A 12399-nucleotide genomic window follows, 5' to 3' on the forward strand; every position below is an offset into this window, starting at 1 on the left:
TTGTCTCAGAGGGAGGGTGGGACAGGACAGAAAACAGAATATTATGGCTATTGGTTTCCAACAGCCTCAGTTTATTAGGAGATTTTGCTAGATGCCTCACAGTTAAATCTCAAGATAGAAAAGGAGGTGGGGAGAAAGCAGGGCTCACCTGGGGAGGGCAGAGGAGGGGACTTCTGTGAATTACAGCCAGTGGCCTCTGTGAAGACAGTGACACCCCAGAGAGGGATGGCGGTGGGTGATAGGGATGAAGATTCTCGTGACTCTCATGCAAGGTACAGAGGAAGGGGCAGAAAACAAACAAAAACACAAAAAAACTCCCAGGTGTGAGGGGTACACAAGCAGGAGAAGAGGATGTCTTAGCAGCTACCTGTAGGCACCAACCTAGGCCTGGACCACCTGATTCCATAGATGCAACCAAGGATGTGTCTATATGCCAGGGCAAACAGGTGATTTGGGAAACAGAGAGCCTTCTCCTAAAGCTTGGCATTCCACAGCCAACCTTTGGGGAAAAGGAGGGGAAAAGGAGGGAAACCCCATATTGACTGTGCTAGGCTCTCAAGATAAACAAGAGAGAAACATACCCCGTGAGGAGCTCACCGTCATGGGGTTCTTGTTATCACCTTGCTGGGTCTGTTTCTTCTGGGTGTTCCGGGTGGAGAACCATCTTTGGTTAAGGGGCTTAGGGTGGGCTGGGCATGGTGGGGGTGGGGGTTGTGTTCTGGGTAGGGTAAAGGGCAGTTCTGCGGCCTCTGCTGAGCCTGCGGGGCCGGGTGGAAGCGGTCGGCTCAGCAGGGGAGTCTGGAGGTGAGCATGGAGGAGGGCGAGGGTGGACAGCTCCCCGCACCAGTCTCCTCCTCCTCCTCCTGGGCCAGGATTTAGGGGGGTCTGGCAGACAGCAGGGGGCGCCAGAGGACAGACAATGTTGCGGGGTTGGGCTTGCTGCGCTCCGGACGCCATCCCAGCTCGAGACCCCTCCGTTCCACCCTGGGTCCCCCTACAAGACCGAGAGGGAAGCAAGTTAGCACGGTGGACGTGGGGAGGGGAAGCAGAGAATGCAGAGCGGAGCCCGGGAGCCTGGGCAGGGCAGCAGCGAGCCCAAGGTCACGGAGGAGGGCAGTTACCTCCAGGCCAGGACACCAAGGCGCCAGCCAGACACGCAGGGTCTCCAATTTAGACGCTAGACCTCAAGCCAAATGAGCTTATGTGTAATGCTCTGATGGAATCTAGGAAGGAAGCCATCATAAACATATAAAATATATGACATTTATGTTACCATGGTTTGGCATTTCTTCATATTTTAATATTCCGCCAACCGTAAAACATCGCACTGGCCCTGTGTCTGTTATCTTCCAAGGGGCCTTGCCCTGGACCCTCCTCCATATTCCCAGGGGTGGGGGGCAGCTTCTTTGGTCCCCAGCCTTGTTGCCTGTCCCCCACCCTACCCGACCCCCACACACATCCCTACACATCCTTCACCCATAGCTGGGTTCTCAACTTCAGGCCTCCTTCCATCCTCCCACAGGCCCCAGGCTTCTCTGTCCACCCCCACCCTGCCTCAGCTAAGCATATCCCTTCCTTATGTCCTTTTCTTCTCAGCCATCTGTCCCAGGTCCAGTCCCCTCCCTCACCCTCACCCATCTGTGAATGAGGGAGGTAAGACCCAGGGCAGGGCTCCCTCACAAGGACACCCCTCTACCAAAGCCCGCTTTCTCAGCCATGACACCCAGACCCTGCCTCCCACCCCTGGGTACCAGCATCTAATCAGTCCTATTTCTCCCCAAAGTTCCTGAGGGGTAAATGCAGGAGCAGAGAGTGGGACCCCAGCAAGAGTGGGGTCAGTGGGGACAGGGATCAGAGGGCAAAGCCTGGGTTCCATGCATGGTCCACAGAACCAGGCAACCTGTTGCTAGGTAACCAGCCCTCACCTCCCCAACACATCATCTTGTGCTGATGGTTTGCCTCTAGCCATTTTCCCTAGAGTCTCTCAGACACACCCTTGGTGGACCCTGAAAAGCAAGAGGAAGTGATAAGGGAGAGCCCAACCACCACCCCTAAGCCACCTGTGGCTCTACCACCCACTGTTTCACTGTGAAGATTCAGCCGTCTGGGCCATTAGGTCACCGCCACCATGAGCCTGGGCATAATGGAAGAGGAAGATCTGTCCGAGTACTTCCGGATGCAGTATGGGGAGCGGCTGCTACAACTGCTGCAGTGGGTGTCTGAGGGTCTGGGCCACCCTCTCTGTGCTTGGGATCTCCAACACCCACCCATGCCACCTCCCAACCTGTCTCGTCTGATTCCTATAGCCTAGTGCCCCTCAAATCACCCTGGCACCAAACCCACCCCCATCACCCAGATCCCCACCCCTTATCACCCTGCTTCAGCTTGCTTCCCTGTCACCAATACAGCCTTCTCTCCCTCTCAACACACCAATCCTTTCACTCAGATTGGAGACAGGATCCTCGTGCCCCCCCTGGGTATCTCCATGGGTTACTCCCAGTCCCAGCCTGCCCCAGGTGTCCACGGGCCCCTCTTGCCCATGTCTCGAGCAGGAAGTTCCCCAACATTGAGGACCAGTCAGAGTCCCCATCCATTCGGCTACTGGAGAAGAAAAAGGAGGCCAAGGTCATGCACCATGCTATGTTGCAGAAGAAAGAGGTAGGGGATTAGGGCGTGGAGTGCAGGAAGGGCCCCAGGGCTCAGGGAGAGTCTGAGGACAGCCCTTCGTTTTGTGGGTGGCGGTGGCTAGAGCCAGGAGTTCTGGGTGGTGGTTCTGTGTTCCCTCTGCAGAGACAGAAACAATCCAAGCTTGGGGGTACCAGTGTCTTGGGATGCTCTTCTCTGAACCAGGAATGGGCTGGAAAGCGGGAGGCCTGGTGATAGAGGCAGTGGAGCAGGGGATGCTAGGGCCTTCCTCGGTCCCTATGTCAGGGGCTCTCCTGACCTCTGCTACCCCCACCCCAAGACATTTCAGCGCAGAATGGAAACCCTGAACCTACGCTGGGAGGAACTGGGCATCAAGGAGACGCAGCTGAAGGCCCACATTCAGAAGTTTGAGCAATTCATCCAGGTATGAAGGGGTGTGGCCTGCTGCAGCAGGCCAGGGGCACCCACACTCTGTGGTCCCTGCTCTCCCCTCCTCCCCCTTCTCCTTGCTTTTGCTGACTCTTCACCCTGGGTTAGATGTCTCTTCCGTGCTCAATAATGCCTGGGGCTTCTCCCTTTATGTCCCCACTTATTGCTGTTGGTAATTTCTTGCTCACCTGTCAGTCTCTGCCCCTTCTAGATTGCTGTGACTGCTTTTTACCATGTCCTTGCCCGTACCCAATATATATAATTTATCCAATGAATGAATTAATGGATGGATGATGATGAATGAATGAATATGCTGCAGTCAGGGCTAGGCACTTGGATATACAAAGATGAATCAGACAGGATTTTAGTCCCCCCAACTCACGCCACCCCTCCCTCCTGGCACTGAGGGTCCAAGGAGGGGATGGTTGAAGGACCGAGTACCAGAGTCCATTCTGAGATAACTCCTCTCAATTGGTCCTTTGAAGAGTGAGTTAACCATTTTAAAATGCAGATTTCTCCAGGGAGGAAAGGCCTGGCCCAGCTCCAGGGAGTAATTGCTGGCCTCTGCTACAGGAGACTCCCGCTCATAAGCATCTTCTGTCTTGCTCTGCGCCTAAACTACTAGGTGGGAAAAGAAGCTGATGGACCAGGCATATTCTTCAGAGGGCCAGTCCTTCTTTACTGGCCAGAGAAACGCTAGTGGAGTGGGTGGGGCAGCAGGAGATTTGGAGGTGAAGCGTTCTCCAAATGGCTACCAGAGGGCCCATAGCAGCGTCAGAATTTTGAAAGCTTGTTACAGAGTCCCCCGGGACTCTCCTCGCTTTCAGCAGGCATGAGTCAGGCTCAAGCAACTGTATTTTTTAAAAGCTCCCCAGAGCATTGTGGTGCACAGTTGAAATTGAAAACCATTGGTTTAGGGTCCCTTAGTCTTCCTGGGCTTACCAGGCACAGTGCAAATCCTCCCTGCGCCTTCTCCATGTGTTTCCAAGTATCCTCCAAATGCTACCACCATACGTGCCCATCCAGTGGCACCACAGGAGTCCCTGAATAGGTAAAGACGCCACACAAGTTCATTGTGAGGGGTGGGTTTCTCCCCTAATCTTGGAGAGAGGGATTTGCAGAAGGAAGGAGAAGGGGGGTCGGTCCGATTGCAGTAGCTGAGCCTCATGTCTTTTTCTGGGCATTGAATTGCCTGCACCATCTCCTCCTGCCTGAGCCTGATGCCAGTCTGAGCTACTAGCTACATGCTCTACGAATGGCCTTGCCCTGCCAGGCCTCGGGATCAGGCCCATCTCCTATCTCACCTCCATATAGCTCGAACGCCGTTGCTCCCGCTTTTGGAAGGAAGAGGGGGGGCTACTGGCCTCTCATTTCTATATTTGGAGAAATTGAGGCACCAAGTACCAAATTGGGAGAAAATTCGGGCCTCCTTGCTCACAAGGGTGGCCCAGTGATCCCTGCCCATCTTCAGGGTGGCCCGAGCTCAGGAAACAGGGGCACGACCAGCCTGGGCCCAGGGAGAGCAGGGCGAGTGCTTGAGAGGCACCCTCTTCCCTGGTTCCAGGAGAATGACCAGAAACGAATCCGAGCCCTGAAGAAAGCCACCAAGGAGCGAGAACTCAAGAGGCAGCGCATGCATGAGCTGGCCAAGGCCAAGCAGGAGATGGCGGTTCTGAAGCTGGAGCACCAGCGGTTGAGCAGCAAGCTGCAGGACTACTCCATCTTCAACAAGTACCTGGAGAAGGTGGTGGAGAACTCCGAGGTGAGTGGGGGCGGGAGTGCCTTCCTCAGCCCCATCTCCCCTTCCCCAGGTCCCCGCGTTATGAGGGGCTTGGGGACACTCTGCAGGGATGGTCACTACTCTGAGGATGTGCCTCCAGCCCTGGAGGGCAGCTGGAAGGGGCCCCTGGTAGGGGTTGGAGACCAGGTGGTGTATTTTGGTGTCTGTGAGTGAGCTGTATAAAATCTCTGTATGGTGGTGTGTTGTGTCTGTTGGGGAATGAGGTTTCTTTTCGCAGCACCAAGTTGTACAAAGGTCAACTGTATTTGACACTGTTGATGCTCCTCCTTTAAACATACCTTTGCCCTTTCCTCTGGGACTCCTCCCTGAACCTCTTACTTTCTTCCTACCTCTGGCCCTTCCTCCTCAGACTCTTCTGGGCCCTCCTCTTCCTAGCTCATTCCTTAACCGTTCCTTGTCCTAGACCCTCTTTGTCCTAGACCCTCCACTTTTCTCTCTGGTCGATTCCCTGGGCCTCCTGTGGTTGCCACCTGTATCAGAGGCTATCCACCCTGTTTTCCCCATGCCCTCATGTGACAGCAGCAGGTAAGGCTCCTCACCAGGGCAGAGTGAGGTACGCTATCTCGGATGTGGATCAATGTCCCGTGGGGGCCCGGAGAGACAAAGGATGCAGAGCTTTTTAAAGTCCCAGCAATTTCCACATAGAACCACTGACCTAATTTATGGATGCCTGAGTCCCAAATCTGTGTTATTTCCTCCCAATCTAAGGTACTACTTACTGTATGATAAATTGTGTACAATTAATAATTGGGGTTTTTGTGTTTTTTGGGGTTTTTTTTTGGTGGGGGAGTGAGGGAAGACTGCTATATGAAAGCGGCCGTTAAATGATAAGATATGAGTCAAATTCAGAGCTGGTAAAATGTATGTGTTAGAGCTGAGGAGACTGGCCTGTATCTTGCCGGTGCATATCTCCCTCCTGAGCTTCAGGTCCCTGCATCTAATTTATTGAGTCTACAACTCATCTCATGCCAGCCTGCTGCTGGCGTGTCTGGTGCCGGTGAATGGAACACCCACCCACCCACAGCCTCATCCTTGACCCCTCCTCCTCCCGCATTCCCCACAGCCATCCATCAGCAGCTCTGGTCTAGTCTGACTCCGAAGTATTTCTGGAATCCGTCCCCTGCCCCGTCCTCATCCACACCACGACGCACCTCATCTGGGATTGGGCTTTGCATTATTCCTGGCCACCAGCCTGTCCAGCATTTGACGTCCAGCGTGATCCCTCTCTCTCTCTTTCTTTCTTTCTCTCTCTCTCTTTCCTTCTTTATTTCTTTCAAAATATTTCAAACAGACTGAAAAGTGTAAAGAAATATATAACAGCACACAAGTACTCGCCATGGCTTTGTCAAGCCTTAATATTGCCCCCGATGGGCCCTCAACTTTTTTTTCTTTAATAAAACACTACAGGTAATTGAAACCCCTTCGGGGCCCCCCTTCCAGACCTCATTCTTCTGCTGCTCTCCTCAGAGGTAACCAGATCTCTGATCATTCTAATTCCTAATTTCTAAATTCTAATTTCTTATTCGCATGCTTGTTTTTATCGCTTTGGCAATACATTAAATATCCATAAGCTATGAATAGTATTGTACATGTCCTGTTGTGACTTGCTTTTTCCCATCAATATCTTTTAAAACCTTTTTATTATGGAAAACTTCAAACATACACAAAAGTGGAGCAAATAGTCTATTGAACGCCCATCACTCATCACCTAATTTCAATAATCAACTCATGGTCATATATCCCCCTTATCTCCTACCTCTGCCATTTGGAAGCAAATAATATTTTTTTATCCATAAGTATTTCAGTGTGTAACCCGAAAAGGGAAGAGCTCTTTTTAACATAGTCACAATACCATTATCACACCTGTATCATATTTTTGGAGAAAGGCCAGCAGGGCAGTTCCCAGAACACCAATCTATCACTGGAAATGTCATGAGATGAACAAAGTTCTCAGGGAGTATCCCCTGGGTGAGTGGAAGGAACACTTTGATAAACCCCTGGGGAGGTGAGTTGGCATCCTGGTGCTCACACCGCCTTCTAAAGAGGGAGGGTTTCAGGGCTTCTCTTCTGCATGTTAGGGTCAGTGCGGCACGGCTCTGGACCACATTGGAGGAGGCAGCTGAGCCTGGCAGGCCTCCTGCCCCACTGGTGCCCTCTCCAGCCCCTGCTAGAGAGAGATCTCAACAAATGTTGAACAAATACCAGAGAGCACCATGTTAAAGATATTACCCCTGCAGTCTCCATCCAGACCCATGCCCCAGTCATAGATAGGGCTTATCACTCTGTGCTCTAACGGACTATTCACTTGTCTGTTTTCCCTCCACCCCACCCCAAGCCATAGGCTTCACAAGAGCAGGGTCTGGCTTTCCTATCTCCTGCTCTGTCCCTAGCATTTAGCATAGTTCCTGACTTGAACGTGGTTCTTGATACATTCTTGTTGACTAGGATCATTATTGCCTTGGGAGACATCTCAAAATGCACCCTCCCCATATTCTCCTTTCCCACCCCCACCAGCAATTCTCAACCTAGAATCAGCTGAGTGGCCTTTTGCAAAATTCAGATGCCAGGGACCACCTCAGACCTGTTTATTAATCCAAATCTCTGGGGATGGAGCCTGCCAGGTGTCCTTTTTAAAGCTCCCCGGGTGATTCTAACATGTAGTCAAGATTGAGAACCCTAGGTCCAGTGGCATGTGCCCCCAACACATGGCCCATACCAACCCAGAAGGAGCAAGCCGCCGGGCTGCAACGTCTTCACGGCCTCTTGCCCCATAACCTTGGCCCAGGGCCTCTGTGTTAGGCCAAGGCATCTAAGCCAGGAGTTGGTGGGCGGCAGGGGCAGCTGCGCTGGTCCCCCAGGGCGGCAGTGCAGTGACCCGAACCCCCCCCATGCAGTTCGAAGAGATCCACGAGGTGATGGCGCGCTACAAGACGCTGGTAAGCATGCACCACGACCTCATGCAGTCAGCACAGGAGGGCCAGGAGAAGATCGAGCATGCCAAGGCGCGGCTGGCACACTACATGGAGGAGAAGGACGATGAAATCCTGCAGCACAACAACGAGCTAGCGCGCCTGCAGATGCGCTTCGACCGCGCCCGCAGTGATGTCATCGTCTGGGTGAGCGGCCAGGGGCAGGCAGGGGGCTTCTGAGTGAGTGACGGAAGGACTCGGTCTCTCTCTCTCTGTCTCTCTCTCTCTCTTTGTCTCACACACACTCATTCTATGGGTGCTCAAGCCCCACCCTCATCCCCTCCCTAGGAATCTCGCTGGGCACACATCCAGAACACCGCCGCCAAGAAGACCCTCTTGCTGGGCACAATTAAGATGGCAACACTGAATCTCTTCCAGATTGTGAGCAAGCAGCTGAAGGAGACGACCTATGTGTCCCTGGAGGACACGCACAAACAGCTGGACATGGTAAGAAGAGGCCCAGGTGCCCGGCAGGCTGCATCTACTTTGCCAAGATGGTTCTCTATTGGTTGAGTCAAGGAATGAACTGGACAGAGCCGTGGTTCTCAAATGTTAACAAGATCAGAATCACCTGGGGGCTGGGGAGGGTTCTGGCCCCCCCTCCCCCACTCAGTAGGTCTGAGATGAGAACCCACGAATTTCCATTTTTAACAAGCTTCCCTGTGCTGGTGCTGGTCTGGGTTCCACGCTTGGAGAAACACTGCATTGGAGCTAAGACCCTGTTGGCCCCAATCACCATGAGCAGTAGCAGGGACCCATTATGGACTTCATTCGTTATGCACAACAGGCTTATTAAATTCTAGTGTGTTGCCGAACGCTTGTGCCCAAGGCTCCCTCTTTGGGAAAAGAGAAAATTGGTGGGGTTAGAGCCATGTTAGAACCGATCTGAGATTTTTCTCTTTGAAGCCATTGAAAGGCAATTGAAAAGGAAATAACTTCTTCACTATGATCCAAAGCTATTTGATGCCATGTCCATGTGCCACCTAAAATCATGTCACTTCTGACCAAAGACAAACACATCCCACAATTTGGGAATCTCCCCACCAGCAGATAGATGCATTGTCCTTATCTCTGCTGTGAAATAATAGAAAGGAAGCTCATGAAGACTGAGATTTTGGTGCTGTTTCCTGCTGGATCCCCAGTGTCTAGCACAATGCCTAGCACATAGTAGAAACTCAATAAGTATTTGGTGAATTAAGATGAAACACACACACAAAAAAACAATTGACTGAGAGGCACTTCCCCTATTTAACAACAACAACCAAAAAAAAAAATGGTGAAACTCATAAAGTGTTAAAAATTTCACCCACTGACCAGCCAAGAAAGAAGGATTTCCCTAAACCAAAGAATCTGCCTGCTTCTTAAGGCATATTAGAGCAGAATTATTGACAGTTTAAAAACTATAAATGACATTTGTAAGAAACTGTTCTGAAGCCACGATTCTCAAACTTTTGGATACATTTACACTCTTAAAATTTACTGAAGACCCCCAAAGAGCTTCTCTTTATATGGGTAATAGCTATTGATATTTACCATATTAGAAACTCAAGCAGAAAAATTAAAAATACTTCATTTCAAAATGACAATAAGAAGCGTGTTAATATAAATAGCATTTTTAATGAATATGCTTTCAAAAAATATATTTTTTTTGCATTATTCGACACTTTTGCAAATGTCTTTAATGTCGGGCTTCATAGAGAACAGGTGGATTATCATATCTGCTTCTGCATTCATTCCCTTGGAATAGCTTATATCATGAAAACATTCCACTCTGGTTAAAGCCACTGTACACTTGTGAGACAATAAACGAAAAAGACAAATAATGTCTTAGTATTATTATAAAAAGAGTTTTTGTCTTGCAGCCCCTCTACCCAGCAGTAGGGTCTGAGGGACTCCCAGAGGTCCCCAGGCCCCTTCCCTTTAGCTATTGTAAAGAAAGGGGGAGCGGGAGTAGTGGTCTCCAGCTCCTTGCCCCTGCCTGAGCATTCTGTGCTGAGACCATAGCTTCCAGTCCATCCAGGCCCATCCGTGAGCTTTCTGACTCCCTCTCAACCTTGATTTGCCTCTGCAGGAATACTTCATATTGCCCAAATATTATTTTAAAATATCTCACTTTGTTCCCATAGGATATGAACCTACTGACAGAAATACACATAGTCAAGTAGCCTGAAGAATTAAAAAAAAGGAACCAGGAAAAATATAAGTTAAAATCTGAGGTCAAGGCAAGAGAGAATTAGAGACTGTAGATTCTTGTATTATAAAGGACTGTCGTTCAGAAGGGACAGTGGTTGGCTATGAGCTTCCTGGTAACTAGCAGGAAAAGCAACACACAGCTCTGGTACCAAAATAAGAAAACATAAGGTTTCCCCAGAGAGAGTGACCCTTTTCCAGCACTTAACTCTGAAATTTCTCAAGGAGGCTTTAGAGACACTCAATGGATAATGTTCTCAGCAACATCCGTACAACAGATCCAAGCACGGGCTTCGGAAGGCAGCCGCTTATCTAGAACTGGGCGCATGGTACCACACACAGTACAACTTAGGAAAAGTGGTTTTGCAAAAGGCTAAGACAATTTGAATTCAATATACTGTGCCATGGAAAGCCCAGAATTATCCCTGAATAAAGCCCAAACTGTCTGGAGCAGCACTTTCCAAACTGTGCTTGGAAAATCCTAGAATCCCAAGCTATGGGGGAATCAAAGGACTCCATGGACTAATAAATTCAGAAAACTCTAAAGTTAAACAAATTTAGATGGTTTTTAAATACTTTGCAGAGTCTTTGCTGTGATTCTGCCCTGAGACTCTCGAAGCAGATAACGTTTCCAAAACTTATTTGACCACAGAACCCTTTTGGGAGGTATGTGATTACTTGTTATAAGAACATAGTTTGGAAAATGCTGGACTTGTCTTCTCTGTAATCTTGGGAAAGTTACTTTAATATATTGACTCTTTGTTTCCTTTTTTGCAAAATAGGAATTATGTCAGTAAAAATAACAGTATTAGTGACTGACAGAGTTGTTGAGAGTTTTGGACAGGCTGTGTAGTCCCATCTCCAGGAACCTTCTTAAAAAGGAGAAATTTTAGAACCGAGATCTTAGAGGCCATCTAGGCCAACCTTTTCTCCCTCTTCCATTTTTAAAGATGAAGAAACTGAGTGCCAGAAAGATGAAGGGATTTCCCCAGAGCTGCATTGGGACCCCAGATCTTCTGACTTGTGAGGCAGCGTTCTTTCCACTGTCATACTGATTGCATGTTCTTTAAAACAGAAGCTAGTGAATAGAATTTAAACTTCCCTCGATGAATCCAGATTATCATAATAAGCATCAGTTCTGGGTTTCAGGTGAAGGTTATTGAATCGTGGCGAGCGGTCTGCCCCAATGCTGGCTGGACCCTGCCTGCTAAATGTTTCCAGTCCCCAGTCTGCTCAGGGTCCTCTCTCTCTTTTCCCTTTAGTTAGACGGTCAACCTGTACTTCTTCCTACTGTCCCTGTATCTGCCCCTATGAGTTCCCAACTCCATTCCTACTGATTGCTTTTAGTCTACTAAGCCTGATCCTCCATCTCAACTAGAATAGTTGTCCAATGAGGGAAAGCGGCCTTAAGAAGTCAGTCACAGGAAAACGGTGACTCCTTGCAGCTTATGCCTGGACATGCTCCATTTTTGGATGGGGTGGTCTGTCGATGGGTGGGGTTAACTCTGGTCCCCTTGCCTTGTTAGATCCAGCAGTTTATCCAGGACCTGTCAGACCTCTGGGCAGAGGTAAAGAAAAAGGACCAACAGCAGATCCGGTTTTAAGGAGCAGCTATGGTTCCACAGTGTTCTGAGACAGAGACAGAGAGAATAAGTTCCTGGTGAGCTTGCAGTCCGGTTAGCCAAGTCCAGCCCCCTGGGACCCCTGCCCCTTTCTACCGCCAGACAGCCTGCCGTTTTCCCCCTCGACACTGAGTCTGTCCCCCTCCTGAAAACATTAAATTCTGTAAGAAGTTTGTTCCCACGTTCTCTCTCTTTTTGGTTGTTTATTCACGGAGAAGAGGGTTCACTGAGGGGAGAACCCCCAAAACCACCCTCTCTTGAGGTTGGTCACTTAGGCTGCCCGGGGTATAAAAACCAAATCTCAGGTCTGGTGTCTCCCAGGCTTTGGATTTGCACACATTATTCACATGGGCAGCAGACGAGCAAGGTGAGTACATGGGACCCTTTTTCCCGCTGCCATTTAAAAAACAAAAATTAAGTTGGTGTTTCTAATTGGGGTGCAGAGGCTCACTAGAAACTATGAAGGCAGCTTCCCAAGTCAGAATTCCAACTCTTCCCTGACCGGAGCAAGCCCTTCTCTCCCACCCTCTGTGAACCCTACAACTATAATATGGTGTCAGCAACGCTAACATTGGAATAATAGGCAGGCAGTCAAATAACAGCATCTGAGCAGGCTGGGATGATAGTTTAAAACCAGCAAAACTAAACGGAGAAGAGGTAAATGTAAAGTCTTACACTTACAGGGTCAGAAAGTCAATTGTACATTTTAAATCACCAGTGGCAAAAGTCAGGTCGGAGGCTG

At 49.7% G+C, this 12399-nt stretch overlaps 1 protein-coding gene across 1 annotated transcript in view; it reads left to right on the forward strand.

The window, feature by feature from the left end:
• The window catches only part of LOC117012690 (major facilitator superfamily domain-containing protein 6-like), a 39757-nt gene extending 27999 nt beyond the window's left edge, over positions 1-11758 (forward strand). The window contains exons 2-6 of the mRNA XM_033089072.1: positions 2966-3070; positions 4640-4837; positions 7771-7992; positions 8134-8292; positions 11562-11758. Coding sequence (XP_032944963.1) covers positions 2966-3070; positions 4640-4837; positions 7771-7992; positions 8134-8292; positions 11562-11639 — 762 coding nt within the window. The 3' untranslated portion in view covers positions 11640-11758. The remainder of the gene's footprint in view (positions 1-2965; positions 3071-4639; positions 4838-7770; positions 7993-8133; positions 8293-11561) is intronic.
• Positions 11759-12399: the final 641 nt, after the last annotated feature.

The sequence above is a fragment of the Rhinolophus ferrumequinum genome, chromosome 21 (assembly GCF_004115265.2).
Source record: "Rhinolophus ferrumequinum isolate MPI-CBG mRhiFer1 chromosome 21, mRhiFer1_v1.p, whole genome shotgun sequence".
In the NCBI taxonomy this organism is placed as follows: Eukaryota; Metazoa; Chordata; class Mammalia; order Chiroptera; family Rhinolophidae; genus Rhinolophus; species Rhinolophus ferrumequinum.